The following is a 16,816-nucleotide window of genomic DNA, read 5'->3' on the forward strand; positions in this document are numbered from 1 at the left end:
TACGTAGATGACATTTTTACTTGTGTGCCAGTTAAAAACTTTGAACTTTTACTCCACAATTTCAACTCTTTTTCAATGAACATCTCTCTTCACTTTCGAAAGAACAGAACAATTCCATCAGCTTTCTTGACGTCAAAATTATAAAACCTTAGATAACCGTATCATTCATCACAAATTGGTACCAAAAACCCGACTTGGTCGGGCAGGTATTTAAATTTTCATTCCTATCACCCATCTAGCATGAAATAGGTACTATATTAATTTAGTTGACCACGCCATACTTCTCTCGGACAAACAATTTTGGTCTGCTATTTATCGTTAATCCACACAACCTTATTAATAACTCTTATCCTTCAATCTCATAAACTCTGTCACGTACAATAGACTCAAATTTCTCAATAATAACAATAATACCTCTTCTTCTTTCCACCAAAATCTCCAAAGACAATAACTTTATTGGTAATGTTTGTCTCCCGTTTATTAAAGAACTCTTTCCCATTTGGAAAAAACTGTTCCACAAGGTCGACTTAAGATTAATTTGTAACATAGACTTAACCCTTAGCTCCCTTTTTTCCAACCTCAAATCACCCACACTAGTTTGGAACGCACATCAAATATGTTTATAAATTAAAATGCAATGATTGTGATTCCATTTACATAGGTGAACTGGACAAAATTTAATAAAACGACTAAAACAACATGATAATAACTAAAAACCCACGACAAAATCAAACTATGATAACAGAACATATAAAAAATTTAAACATTCTTTTGACTTTTTATAACGCTAGTATACTTTATCACGAACGGAACATTATTCAGAGAAGATTTGCTGAATCTTGTCTGATCAGCACCTCGAAATTTTGTATTAATAAAACGCCATGATGCCTCCTTACTCTGTGAAAATTATCAGGTGATACTTAATAATATTTCCAAATTTGTTTCCTCTTAACCTACGTATTCCGAACCTGTAAACCTACCCTTACGCGGTCCGATCCCGAACTTTGATTCTTAGCCTCTCACCCATACTTAGAAACACTGATTGTAAAAAACCCGCCAACTATTCCCTCAAACGGTCTCTTCAAATAAATTTTAAACACTGTTACTACAAGCCTCGGGCTCTGTCACATAAACTACGTTCTCTGTGCAAAATATATTATATATTTCACAAATATTTTGCCATACTCTGTTCAACAAAATTAATATATAAAAAAACAAGTTAATGTATATATGATAGTGCAAAAATTGTGTTCCTAGCGCTAGCTACTGATGTAAGACCATATTTATGTAAGTTACCTTCATTTCTATATATGTGTATGTGTCTGTATTGCATATGTATGTATGTGTATGTATATGTATATATATATATGTTATGTGTATATGTATATATATATATATATATATATATATGTGTGTATGTATGTATATATGTATATGTGTATGTGTATGTATGTAGATATGTGTATATATACATATGTACATGTCCGTATGTATATGTTTAGATATACGTATTGTTCGTATGTATATATGCATATGTGTACGTGTTTTTACATGCATATCATATATACATGTTTGTTGTGTGTATTTTATGTATATATATTACCTTTTGTATGTTTATATATATTTTTTTTTACTTTTCATTTCTCTTGTTTATCTATCTGTTAAGTATAATTGTTATTGCTATAATTATTTACTTATATCTATAGTTCTCTTTTCCAATTTCTGTCATTTTTTCCTAGATTATATTAATTTTTCAATATTCATTCTGTAGATCCACTGATGATGACATAAAATACTATGTCGAAACGTTTGGAAAATTAAAGATTACTTCTAAATCTTTGCCTTTTATTTGATGTATGCCCTTGAAGAACTTACTCATATATAATATATAATATATATATATATATATATATATATATTAGGGTGGTCCTTAAAATGGTCATTTTCGAATTTCCTTGCTCCCAGGGGCTCAAATGGTTCCAAATAGATAAAAAACAATTCTCTGAAAGTTTTAGCTCTTAATATTAACGTTTAGATAGAGCGCAATTCAATCAAAGTTTGTATGGAAAGAGCATATATTATATATATTATATTACATTATATATATTACATTCGCATAAAGAAGGATTTTCCTATCCGTGTCTACAGGTAAAATTAACAATTGAACATTGAACGTATACATTCACATAATTGCGGATTTTCCTATCTGTGTCTGAAGGTACAATTAACAATTGATCATATCTCCAATTTTTACAATGAGCTGTTAAAAGATGATCATTGTACGGTACAATTTGTAGGTACAATTTGTACCTAATCTATTGTAAAAAGTACGTAATATGCAAATGCATCCAGTGCATCTGTGCACATACAACTATTATATGTAATAAAATAATAGTTAAATAATTCTAAAGATTTCTTAACACAATTATTTCTTATCCCTGTTGTTAGTTTCGAATATCATTTATACTAACTAACTAACGCGATTGGGTAAAAGCCTGGTTTACATGTAGGTTGAATGCTTCGATACCATACCCTACAATATTACAAAATTTAATTTTTATATTTTGGATTTAATGATAATAAAAGTAATTATGGTAATGTCAATTTTTTTTATTTCTCTGTCTAATCTCAATATTTATTAGTTTTGTAAGCCATCATTATATATTATACGCGGTGTTAAAATGTTTTATATAGTTTTTAGTCTGAATAAAATTGTATATTTTTTGTAATTAATTTGAATAAAAAATGTGCAATAACTATTTTCAAACAATACAGCGTAATTTTATTTAAAAGTCGCTACTTTTTTACAAAAAAATAAATACTAATTTATAGTCATTGAGTAGTTCTATTAAAATTATTATATTTTCGATTCTATATTCAAAATTTGATACGTTTGTTGAAAATAAGTATTAATTTATATTCATCAAGTATTTCTATTAGTTATTATAATTCTAAATTAAAGTCTTTCAATAAAACCAATGAATACTTCTATTGAAAGTCGTCACGAAATATTTCTGATGAAATCACTATTTTAAATCGAAACTAGTGGGGTGTATGGCATCGTGCCTTAAGGCAAATTGCTGGAACTTACCGTACCGTAACCAAATGTTCGAAGAATACTGAATGTTTTCAAATAGATTATTATTAATATTGTAACATTGTCTAATATTTATAAGAATTATATAAACTGAATTGCAAAGTTGAAATTAGTTGTTTAAAGTATATTAGAACTATAATCAGAATTAAAAATAAAATCTGAATTATTTTCGATATACAAAAAAATGTTTATTAAAAAAAAAAAAATTAAAAAAAAAATGAAAAAAAAAGTTGAAACAAATTTTTTTTCCAAAATCAATTATTTTGTTAAGACAAGCAGAAAATTCTTTGAATCATTTAAATCGAATGCTTAGTTCTCTCAAAAACTGCCATTTTATGCACATTTAGCGCCGTATCTTCGAAATGGCTGGGCCTGCCTTTGCCAAAAACTAATAAACACTTTTCCCAATCATTACTAATTGAATGTTTTTTAGATAATTCAAATCGGATGCTCCGTTCTCTCAAAGACTCGATTTCTATTTTCTGCACTCTTTGCTCTTTATCTCCGTAACTGCTAGTCCTGCCTTTGCCAAAAACTAATCCCTATCGATAGGAATCGAATGCTTTTTGAACCATTCAAATCGGCTGATCCGTGCGCTCGAAAATGTGACTGGAAATTTGTATCCATGCATACATATATATACAAACACACACATCCATTTTTTCTGAGATATGCCAAAATCAGAAACCTTCAGAACGTCGAAAAATGTAAAGATTTTCAATTTCGATTTTCCTTACCCTACGGGAAGATAATCATACTTTTGCAAATTCATAAAATAATATAATAATAATTCTTGTGAATGTATCATATGTACCATAAAAATACATTGTTACTCTATTTCTAAAGCGAACTATTATTGCTGTGCGCAATAAAGGGTAGTTAAAAGCTTCAATTGAAATTACGATTTTAGGTAAATCCGTAAATCCCCGGAATTTATATTGGATGGGTTGTCTAGTGTTTGTTTAAATTTATGATACGGGAAATGGGACAAAGACTGTAGAACATGGGTGTCAAACTCGCGGCCCGCAGCAGATATTTTTGCGGCTCATCTGCCCGCATATGTTGACAAGTGATAATATGCAATAAATAACAATTCGATGAGAAAAAAATAAAATATTCAACTGCTAAGTAATTAACAATTACTTTAAATAAATTAACAATAATTACAATTAATTAAATTAACAATAATTTATTGTTTAACAAATAGTTTATACAGCGTAAAGTTACTTAATATTCCGTAGTGTTAGATCTTATTGTCAGTAGCTTCTTCATCAGATGCTTATTTATATATTCGGTCGGCCAGTATTTACTGAATATTCCGTAATGATGCGTTTCAATGATTTAATTTTCGTCCCATTTAAATGATTCAAAGCACTTTCTGCTTGTTTTAACAAAATAATTGATTTGGGGGAAAAAAACAATTTTTTCTTCTAAATTTTTTTTTTCAACAATTTTTTTTTGTATATCGAAAATAGATCAGATTTTATTTTTAATTCTGACTAAAGTTCTAATATACATTAAACAAATAATTTCAACTTTGCAATTCAGTTTATGTAATTCTTATAAATATTAGACAATGTTACAATATTTATAATAATCTTTTGAAAATATTCAATATTCCTCGAACATTTCGTTACGGTACGGGGAGTTCCGTTTTAAAAATTTTGTTTTATAATTATACAATACAATGTATATATAATATATACAATATTAATGAGTGTTACTCTTTTTTTTGGCATTGTTATTAGACTCGAAATGTATGCTATTCCAATAGAAATATGCTTCTCTATTAAATTTGTTTTATTGTTGGATGTATTATTATTATTATATTATAGATATATTGATGTATTGGATGAATTAGTGTAGTCTTTGTTTCACTGGATGACGGTCTCGATGCAGATCGAAACGTATGGATTAATAAGCAAATTTCCTAACTGCTTTAGTTTTTTTTTATTTAGTGCTATTGCCCGAATCAACAGACTCATCACAAAAGATTTATCATTACCATATATATATATATATATATATATATATATATATATATATATATATATATATATATATATATATATATATATATGATATTCAGTTTTCAGGGCAATACATCAATTAAAAAATTTATATGACTTTAAAACATTTTTATTTTTTCCATACGTTTCGACACATAGTTTTGTGTCATCTTCTGTGGACTCTATTTTGAAGGTACAGATAAAATTATTAATTAAAACTAATATATAAGAAGTCATATGGTATGAACTTACATGTAATTGTAATAATCCTAATTATTTCCTAATTATAATTGTTCACAATGCACAATGAAACCAATTCTTGTCACTTTAAATGTAACAATAATAAATTTTTTGAATGAGTTATTTTATGAATCTGTAACAAATTATATATATATATATATATAGTTTTTTTGCGGCCCGCTTGAAGTTAAACCTTGCTTATGCGGCCCGATTGCACATTTGAGTTTGACATCCCTGCTGTAGAAGGTTTGTCAATAGAAAAAGCGCAGTATATTTTGTATTGAAAAATATTTAGAAATATTCTCTAGTTGGATCATTTTTAAGTCGTTAGTCAAGTATGCAACACAGTTCGTTGTTTTTCGCAGATTAGATAATTAATATAGTAAATTAAATAATTTTTAAAGAAATTATTTGATTTTGAAAAGTTTTAAAGGTGTAATACAGTTTCAATATTCCATAAACAAATAAAAACACTTGAAAAACAGTGCATTTTACGTTATAGTACACACTATAATCATTATATAAAAACAATATTTAAAAATAGACAAAGAAAATGAGTACTGACATGTGGAAGTATTTTGAAAAGAAGAGTAAGAATGAAGCGAAGTGCACCCTGTGCTTAGAAGTGTTAAAAACGTGTGGTAATACTACGAATTTATCGAAACATCTTAAAAGTCGCCATCCAAATGTTTTGCAAATCGCTAGTAGTTCTTCTAGTACATCAACATCAGTAACAGCTTTTTGCAGGTAATATTTTTATGTTATATGTTTATATATGCTTTTTACTGCTATAAATGTGAAATTTGTTATTTTTATCAAAAGCGTAATTGAACATGGTTATTTCAGTTTAGTATATCTAATTATAGGTTTATTTTGTCTTAGTGTTCAACATGTAATAATTAATAACTATTTTCATTGATATGTGTACAGGGTAATTGCGAGTAACACGCGCCATCTCATTTTCTTTCAATTTTTAACAAGAAATGTTTATAATACAATCAAAATATAAAAAATGTTTTAATACAAAATTTCAATATGCACGTGCGAAGAAAAGTAATACAATTTTTTAGTGCAATCTTTTCAGTTTTTACTAATATTAATAAATTGTAATATCTGACATCAAAATTAAGTTAATTCAAAAAAAATTAAAACCATTTATTGCAAATTATCAAGGTCCGCATTTCAACTACGAATTATTCAAAATTTCAATACCCAAGTATAAATAACAGGTTATACTAGATTTTAATGAAATTAATCTAGTTTTTACTGATGTATATAGAACAAAATGGCCAGAATAAAACTTCTAAAATATTCAAAGATTTTTTTTTCTCAAAATTCACACATTGCTATATATATATATATATATATATATATATATATATATATATATATGTATATAAACGTTCTAACAATTTTTATTTAAAGTTAATTATATATAGATTTTACTAAATTTCAGTAAATGTTATCTAGTAAATGTGATTATACTAATGTAAACAAATAAATTGTTCGGAAGAAAATTTTATGTTGTTTTAGAAGTATCCTAACAAATACTATAATACTAAAATAAACGGCTGAAAATTAAATGAATCAAAACAAAATACGAGTTAACTCTTTCCGATTAAGTAAATCGATTTTAAAGTTATTATTAACTTCCCGTAGGGCAAGTTATAGTAATCGCAAATAAATCGAAAATGAAAATTTTTGCATTTCTCGACGTTTCAAAGGTTTCTGAATATTTTGGCATAGAAAAAATGGATGTATGTGTGTGTGTATGTGCGTGTATGTATGTGTGTTCGGATACAAATTTTCGTCGACGATTTTGTGAACACGGTTCAACCGATTTGAATAATTCAAAAAATATTCGATTCGTATTAATAAGGAGATGTGCTGATTAGTTTTTGACGAAGGCAAGTCTAGCCGTTCCAAAGATACGGTGCAAAAAGTGCCGAAAACGGTAACTCAGTTTTTAAGAGAACGGAGTGTCCGATTTTATTAATTCAAAAAACATGACAAAGAACTTTTTTTCAAAGCAATCGTACTGTTTTAACTGCATAGAGACAAAATATAAAGCGCGTAAGCGCCGCGTCGCTTTCTAACGGACAAACATTGGTACGGAACCCATAGGAATGTAAACAAAATTTATACTTATTGTTAAAATCTCTATAAAATACCTGATAATTGGATGTGCATATGTCTAATGATCATTTTTGATCGCCAAATAGCATTTTTTTTACTTTTTTCGCTAGATCTCCGAAACCCCTAGACCTGCCCTCATGAAAATTTCATCAATTCTTCATCTTGTCAATACAAATAAAATGTTTTTTGAATTATTGAAATCGGACGCTCCCTTCTCTTAAAAACTGAGTTACGGTTTTCGGCACTTTTTGCCCCGTATCTTCGGAACGGCTAGACCTGCTTCGCCAAAAACTAATCAGCACGTCTCCTTATCAATACGAATCGAATGTTTTTTGAATTATTAAAATCGGTTGATCCGTGTTCCCGAAATCGTAGACGACACACATATACAGTTCAGAAAGTTTTGAAACGCAAAGATATATAAAAATTTTCATTTTCGATTTTTTTGCGATTACTATAACTTGCCCTACGGGAAGTTAAAAAGTTTAATTATGTATAAATTATATAATAATGATAAAATATTTCTCTAAACAACTTTTTTTATTGCTAATTCAAAATTATTGTTTTAGAAATGAAATACCAGCGAAAAGACAAAAGCGTTCGGAGGAAACTTTGAACCCGATTATGCGAGCATTTGAAGCGCGGGCTTCTATTCAACCCGGAGGCGATAGACATAATATGATAACCAATGCGGTTTTATATTATATTTGTGTGGACCATAAACCCATTAATGCAGTAAAAAGAAGAGATTTCATTAATCTTTTGAAAACAATTGAGAGTAGCTACCATTTACCATCAGATACTCATTTCAAAAACCTCTTGAGTACGAAATATAATTCAATGAAATATTTATTGAAGTCGGAACTTCAATTAAAAGATTTTTATAGTTTAACGTGCGATATATGGGCCGACGCATTAAACATGGTAAGCTATTTAGGTATTACAATCCATTATTTGAGCGGAGAAAAATTGAAATCAGCAAACCTAGAAACTATCAGCTTGCCAGAAAGACATACGGGGGATTATATAAAGGAAAAACTAACATCGGTAATCGGGGATTGGGAGTTAAATGTTAGTAAGATTACCGCAATTGTTACAGATAATGGTAGTAACATGGTCTGTGGAATCCGAAATTTTTTTATTGCATATAATTCATCTGATAAACATCAGTCGTGTTTTGCTCATGCTATAAATCTTATCGTCGATAAAGCAATTTCGGAGTCTGAAGTAGCAAATTTTATTAAAAAAATAAGAAATATTGTAAAATATTTTAAAAAAAGTGTTATGGCTACTGACAAGCTGAGAGAAGCGCAAATAGAAAGTGCAGGGGAACCACTCAAATTAATATTAGATGTTAAAACAAGGTGGAACTCCTGCTATTATATGTTGGAGAGATTTGTGAAATTGGCTCCATATGTCGCACAAGTAACCATAAGTGATTCCAATGCGCCGGACATATTGTCAGCTGCTGATATCAAAATAATTCGCGAGCTATCAAATATACTGCAGCCGCTAGAATATATTACTCGAGAATTGTCTGGAGAGCAGTATGTCACCATACCAAAAGTAATACCGTTAGTTAATTGTTTACTTGCACAACTCCGGTCAATCAAACCAAAAACACCCTTGTGCATCAAACTGAAACAAATTTTAATCGACACCGCGAACAGAAGGTTTTCGAATGTCGAAGATAACTCGGATATAGCTGTAGCAACATTGCTCGATCCGAGGTTTAAAAATCTTTATTTTAGAAATGAAAATGCTTGCGCAACTGCAATTGAAACATTGCGAAGTGAAATTTGTTTGCATACTTCAATATCAAGTGCAGTTTTAGAAACCGCCCCAAATAGTTTTGATTTTTGGCATCTACATAAGCAGATAGTGTCCGAAAGAAAGAAAAGAAACAATACACAAGATGAAGTAGATTTATATTTAAAACAACATGTGACTCCTCTAACTAGTAACCCTCTTACATCATGGGAGGACATGAAAGAAAGTTTTCCCAATTTATATTTGAAATTTAGAGAATATGCCACAATAATGGCTACATCAGTACCAGCTGAAAGATTGTTTTCGGAAGCTGGTACTGAAATTATTGAAAAGCGTAATAGGCAAGAACCTGATTATTTAAATAAGCTTCTGTTTTTAGCAGGACGATCTGAAGAAGACTGGTTTAATTAATCAATGTTTTTTTTTTTTTTTAATTCAAGCCATTTTTGAATGTTTGTTTATAAATGTTTTAGTTATATATACTACTCATTGAATTCATTTTATGTTTAATTTAATTTTTATGATAATGATATTCAATTTTTTGTATTTTCTATTTTTATTTAACTTGTATTTAATATTTGTTTTTTAGGATTACAGCCATATAAATAAATGATTTTCTTTGTTTATACTATTGGAAATTTATAGACTAATAATCGTCACTCTATCAATGTAAAGTAAAATGAAATTGATGAATTTACACAATGTAAATAATTATATTAATAAAATATTATATCTTACGCATTATCGCAATTCTTTTACTGCTATTTTTTACGTTTGTTGCAGAAGAAATATATTCATTACTATTTTTATTGTTATAATAATCAGTTAGACCATCATAAATGATTAGTTTCTTGGTTAAAAATAATACAAATTTGTACAATGCTCTTTGTAGAACAAAATATATGAAAATGATAAAACTATATAAATAATATACAGAAATTGACAATTATTTTCATAATATATGTTTACTACACATTAGCACGTTTCAAAATTGTAATATTATATAATTGTTGAGCGTTTTTCTTTTTGATATAAATTAGCAGATACTAAATTCATAAACGAATACTTTCGTCACAAAACGATACTATTTTTAAATTAATGAGTAATTTTCTTTTTGATATAAATTAGCCGATACTAAATTCATAAATCAATACTTTTGTCACAAAACAATACTATTTTTTAATTATTCAATATTTTTCTTTTTGATATAAATTTGTTCTTATAATAAATCATCAACAATAATCAACATTTCAATATCCCATTGTGAGTGGTCCTTAATATTAAGAGAATTATTGGGAAAATTGATTGTCATCTATACCCAATAATAATAGAATATTATATTTTCCGCGTAAATTTCTAAAAATGTTACCGTTTTTTAAGTTTTTATGTGTTTTATTGTTATAATTAAGTCTAACAATATATTGAGTTCTCTCAGACATTTAGGTGGTTTATATAACTTTGTCAAATATATTAATGTTACGCTTTTACTCAAAAAAAATAAATTAAAATTAATTTAAAAAAAATTTAAAGTAAAAAATGGAAATTGCACTCTATTAACATGGAACTACATTATTAATTTATAATATATAAATAAATATATATATACATATATATATAATATATATATATATATATATATATATAAGATTAAGATTAATTAAGATGGTCCTTAAAATGGTCATTTTCGAATTTCCTTGCTCCCAGGGGTTCAAATGGTTCCAAATTGATAAAAAACAATTCTCTGAAAGGTTCAGCTCTCAATATTGTCTTTTAGATAGAGCGCAATTCAATCAAAGTTTTGTATGGAAATAGCATAAAAAAATTTCAAAAATTTTGCAGAGCTTCGAATTTTCAATAAAAATTACACAAATTTTTACTTTTAATTCATTTGTCTTTTAGTTACACCTAAAAAAATTTTTTTTTAATTTTCAAAACTTTTTCCATGCTATTTCCATACGAAGTTTGATTGAATTGCGCTCCATCTAAAAGTTAATATTAAGAGCTAAAACTTTCAGAGAATTGTTTTTTATCAATTTGAGCCCTTGGCAGCAAGGAAATTCGAAAATGTCTATATTAAGGACCACCCTAATATATATATATATATATATATATATATATAAATATATGTATATATATATATATTTATATATATATATATATATGTATATATATATATAAATATATGTATATATATATACATATAAAAATATATGTATATATACATATATATATATATATATAAATATATATATATATATATATAAATATATGTATATATATACATATATATATATATATAGAATTTTATGATATGAGTGGAACGAATATTAATTGTTTAATATGAACAAAACAGCACTCAGATTTGTTTAACACAACTTTATTTTATGATTACAGACGTTTCGAGACCATGGTGTGTCTCATCTTCAGTGTAATTTCAAAAACAGTTACTTATATACTACACATTATTTAATAATTTATTTAAATTTCATTTAATTTTTGATCTACAAAAAACACCAACTATTCCTTGCAATGCTTGACATAGTACTAAAGAAACATATAACACTTACAGAAATATTCTAAACAAATTTGAAGTACTTATCTAGATGGAGACAGAATGGGTATCATTATAATGTAAACAAAAGGAGTGCTATCGCATACAAAAATCGATAAAAATGAAAAAACAAATTAATTTATTGAAAAGAATAAGATAAATGAAAAAATTTATAAATTATTAATGATGTTTATATAAGTGTCATGTAAAATATTTGTGTCGGTTCTTAGATTTATGCTATTGTTAGTCCGAACTATTAACATTAATTCTGCCATGCTCCGTTTAAATAAGTCTTTCTCATGGAATAAAATTTGGGGATTGTCAAAATCAAACTTATGGTTGTTGATATTAGCATGATCAACAAGTGTACTTTTAAATTTTTTGTTATCTATTTTTTCACATTGTAATTCATGTTGCCTGAGTCTCTTTTCTAAGTTCTGGCAGGTCTGGCCAATATAAGAGCAATTACACTCCAAACAATTTACTTTATAAACTATATCTTTCTTTTTTGTTAATGGAGTTTCATCTTTAATTTTGGAATATAAAAATTTTAATTGTTTTAATGGAGAAAAAGTAATACGAATATTGTGTTTTTTGAAAAGTCTTTTTGATAATTGGTTAAAATTATTGTCAAGATATGGAATATTAATGAAAAAAGTTTTTTCAGGAACACTTGTTTTGCCAGGCTCTTCTGGTTTCTTATCAAAAGGTTCAAGTAATTTTGCGACTCTATTTTTAATAATTGGACAAATTAACTTATATGGAAAATTATTGCCAAGTAGGATCGTTTTAACTAATTTTATGTTTGTATCATAAAACAGAGGATCAGATAATAAAATAGCGTGATCTACAAGATTTAGAATGGTAGAAATTTTTATATTGAGAGGAACATGCGAATTAAAATTAATGTATCTCCCGGACCAACTATCTTTGTTGAACAAATTCAATGAGTACAATTCTTTTTTACAATTCACTCAGGAACTTGAAAATGATTCGACGTTACATTTTCTTGACGTAAAACTCATTAATAGAGGCGGTGTATGTTATACAGACTGGTACAGAAAAGATAGTTGGTCCGGGAGATACATTAATTTTAATTCGCATGTTCCTCTCAATATAAAAATTTCTACCATTCTAAATCTTGTAGATCACGCTATTTTATTATCTGATCCTCTGTTTTATGATACAAACATAAAATTAGTTAAAACGATCCTACTTGGCAATAATTTTCCATATAAGTTAATTTGTCCAATTATTAAAAATAGAGTCGCAAAATTACTTGAACCTTTTGATAAGAAACCGGAAGAGCCTGGCAAAACAAGTGTTCCTGAAAAAACTTTTTTCATTAATATTCCATATCTTGACAATAATTTTAACCAATTATCAAAAAGACTTTTCAAAAAACACAATATTCGTATTACTTTTTCTCCATTAAAACAATTAAAATTTTTATATTCCAAAATTAAAGATGAAACTCCATTAACAAAAAAGAAAGATATAGTTTATAAAGTAAATTGTTTGGAGTGTAATTGCTCTTATATTGGCCAGACCTGCCAGAACTTAGAAAAGAGACTCAGGCAACATGAATTACAATGTGAAAAAATAGATAACAAAAAATTTAAAAGTACACTTGTTGATCATGCTAATATCAACAACCATAAGTTTGATTTTGACAATCCCCAAATTTTATTCCATGAGAAAGACTTATTTAAACGGAGCATGGCAGAATCAATGTTAATAGTTCGGACTAACAATAGCATAAATCTAAGAACCGACACAAATATTTTACATGACACTTATATAAACATCATTAATAATTTATAAATTTTTTCATTTATCTTATTCTTTTCAATAAATTAATTTGTTTTTTCATTTTTATCGATTTTTGTATGCGATAGCACTCCTTTTGTTTACATTATAATGATACCCATTCTGTCTCCAACTAGATAAGTACTTCAAATTTGTTTAGAATATTTCTGTAAGTGTTATATGTTTCTTTAGTACTGTGTCAAGCATTGCAAGGAATAGTTGGTGTTTTTTGTAGATCAAAAATTAAATGAAATTTAAATAAATTATTAAATAATGTGTAGTATATAAGTAACTGTTTTTGAAATTACACTGAAGATGAGACACACCATGGTCTCGAAACGTCTGTAATCATAAAGTAAAGTTGTGTTAAACAAATCTGAGTGCTGTTTTGTTCATATTAAACAATTAATATATATATATATATATATATATATATGTATATATATATATTCTAGCCTAAAAATATATTTTTGAAGCAACGTAAGAAGTTACAAAATGTACGAAACCCACTTCGTGACAATCTGGTGTCCTGGCACTACCGCAACATTCATCTCCCAGCGCCTGGCGTTCGACACAGTCGAAAAGCGTTTGTTCGTCACTCCGCCTACATGATGTTTTTAAGTCATCGTCTGAAGAACCAGTGCTGCAAGCATGACGACATAATGGGGCCCTAGCCAATTTGCAGCAGGACCTCCCAGACCAGTCTTCACCACGTGACATTGCTATAAAAACAATAATATGGATAAGTTTTTTTTTTCTTTAAATTTTATTTGAACAGCGATCAGAACTTATAGGTTCTATACTTATAGCTTTGTTTTTATTACACATGGCAACCCAAACAGTTGTCACATCTCTGTACAATAAATTTTTATTACAATCTCTAACAGGGCAAGTATGGTGCAACAATGCCGGCTGAGGGCTATTTTCACTTGGAAACATATTGCTATCTGTATTTCCAAGTGAAAATCGTTGTCAATGTTGCTTGACAACAGGCTGCTCAAAGTGGGTATCGAACCCGGGACCTCTAAAACAAGTCCCGTCGCTCTTAACCGCTTACCTACGGGCGAGCCCTAATATGGATAAGTGATTGAAAGCTGGTGTTTAAACCGCTCATAAGATAGTAGCACACTCAGTCATTTAAACCTGCATTTAAATCCCATGCAATTGCATTTAGCTCTAAAATTCATAAACTATTTTCATATCTTTAGAATGCTAATTTTCCACCAATAAAACAGAAACAAATAGCAAGCGGCATAGTTATAAATGTTTCTATCAAACTATGTTATTAATTTTCTAATAATTACAGAACGTTTACAATCCTTATTTGAAACCCTAAATATATTGAGTTGACCATGAGGTTATTCAAAATGTCATAGACGCATATTATGCAGATTCAAGGAATTTATATTGTGAACTTTTATAAATGAATTATATTATTAGTTTACAAACATTATGCCTAATACAAATTATTTTAATAATATCGATAACTTATCTACAAAAACCAAAATAAAAATGCAGTAGTTTTTCGATTTTTTTATATCAGGTTGAAGATGAAATGTTACATATTAACAGATATTTTGGAAAAAGTTCTATAATAGTAAAAAAATAACATGGTCTATTTCTCAGCAGATTGTAGTTATTTATTCTAGATGATGGGTATCTGAAATAAAAATATATCAGTTAATACAATTATTATCCGTGAATTATTACGATATATAATATTTAGTTCAAATCATGAAATTATGTATATTTAAAGTAAATTCAATTTGAAAAGAAAAACTATTCACTCAAATATATATTTTCACGCACTTGTAAAAATGAAGTATGCAATGTATAAGTTTTTTTTGTTAAATGAGTGGATTTTTTTAAATTTTTACCTTTAACGATCCAATAAAGAGAATTTTCTGAAGGTTCTGATTAGTTAGGTGATGCCGTTTCTATTCAAAAAAAGAGATACTAGCTGCACTATGACTGGATAAATCAATATAAATTTAAAAAAAAAGTTGTACGGGTACTATCCAGACCTGAAATAAAAATAAATCTGTTATTGCAATTATTTTCATCAAATTATTAATACAATTATAGCATAATCTGGATCATTGTCATTGTAAAGGTAAGTAAAAGCAAATAACTACCTATTTTTCTCGCAAAATAGGCTAAAATAAAACAACAACTTGGTAAAGTTTGTATATGTCTGAAGGACGAACCTAAACATAACACTTATAGTGCGGGCAAAACTTTTAAAAAATATCAACTAATTTTAGACAAATATTACTAAGTTTTATAATCGATAAAACTATTCACTCAAATATATATTGTCACGCACTTAGCATAGAAAATAGTAAATACACAAAATTATCAAAACAAATATTCTTTTTAAATGGGTGATTTTTTTTTTCATATTTACCTTTAACAATCCAAAGAAGAGAGTTTTCTAAAAGAATATTGTATGGTACCGTTTCAATTTTAAAAAAGAGGTACTAGCTGCACTATGATTGGATAAATCAATATAAATTTAAAAAAAAGTTGTACGGGTACTATACAGACCTGAAATGAAAATAAATCTGTTATTGCAATTATTTTCATCAAATTATTAATACGATTATAGCATAATCTGGATCATTGTCATTGTAAAGGTAAGTAAAAGCAAATAATTACCTATTTTTTCGTATATAAATAGGCTAAAATAAAACAACAACTTGGTAAAGTTTGTATATGTCTGAAGGACGAACTTTTTATTACATACTTAGTAATAACGTAACGTTTTATTACATACTTAGTAATTTTGATAAAGACTACATTAACTCAAAAATCAAAAAAGTGACGGCACTAAAGTATTTATTTATTTATTTTTTTAATTTTATTTGAACAGCGATCAGAACTTATGGGTTCTATGAGCTGTTGTGATTAATATCTTACAAACTACGTTTGTTTTATTACAGATGGCAACCCAAACAGTTGTCACATCTCTGTATGATAAATTTTTATTACAATAATTGTAATAGGGTAAGTATAGTGCAACAACGCCGGGTGAAGGCTATTTTCACTTGGAAACATATTGCTAAAGTATTTAAATAAAAAAATAAAAACGATGCACCAGAATCTTTCTATGAATCCATGCTTTTTGTATAATAATTAAATGATATAGAAACTAGTTTATATCAATACAAATCAAATGATTAGATTATATTAAGATTTAAAATT

At 27.6% G+C, this 16,816-nt stretch overlaps 2 protein-coding genes across 2 annotated transcripts in view; one reads left to right on the forward strand and one right to left on the reverse strand.

The window, feature by feature from the left end:
* The first annotated feature begins 5,899 nt into the window (after nucleotides 1–5,899).
* On the forward strand, nucleotides 5,900–9,663 carry LOC113375465 (zinc finger BED domain-containing protein 1-like). Its single transcript, XM_026615399.1, has 3 exons — nucleotides 5,900–6,093; nucleotides 8,052–8,702; nucleotides 8,763–9,663. Exons 1-3 carry the CDS (start codon nucleotides 5,900–5,902, stop codon nucleotides 9,661–9,663), a joined length of 1,746 nt encoding a protein of 581 aa, XP_026471184.1.
* A 4,405-nt stretch (nucleotides 9,664–14,068) lies between these two features.
* Nucleotides 14,069–16,816, reverse strand: part of LOC113375466 (reversion-inducing cysteine-rich protein with Kazal motifs-like) — a 199,651-nt gene continuing 196,903 nt past the window's right edge. The window contains exon 5 of the mRNA XM_026615400.1: nucleotides 14,069–14,334. Within this exon, the coding sequence (XP_026471185.1) occupies nucleotides 14,069–14,334 (266 nt within the window). The remainder of the gene's footprint in view (nucleotides 14,335–16,816) is intronic.

This window comes from Ctenocephalides felis, unplaced genomic scaffold (genome assembly GCF_003426905.1).
Source record: "Ctenocephalides felis isolate EL2017-DRISC unplaced genomic scaffold, ASM342690v1 CF-g0.4_SCAFFOLD_01886, whole genome shotgun sequence".
NCBI lineage: Eukaryota > Metazoa > Arthropoda > Insecta > Siphonaptera > Pulicidae > Ctenocephalides > Ctenocephalides felis.

What these genes read in the sequence shown, in the direction of transcription:
- LOC113375465 (XM_026615399.1), top strand. Translation starts at nt 5,900, where the DNA reads ATGAGTACTGACATGTGGAAGTATTTTGAAAAGAAGAGTAAGAATGAA. An exon ending in TCAGTAACAGCTTTTTGCAG is followed by an intron (nt 6,094 to 8,051) that starts GTAATATTTTTA and finishes TTATTGTTTTAG; the next exon opens with AAATGAAATACCAGCGAAAA. An exon ending in GTCGATAAAGCAATTTCGGA is followed by an intron (nt 8,703 to 8,762) that starts GTCTGAAGTAGC and finishes TTTTAAAAAAAG; the next exon opens with TGTTATGGCTACTGACAAGC.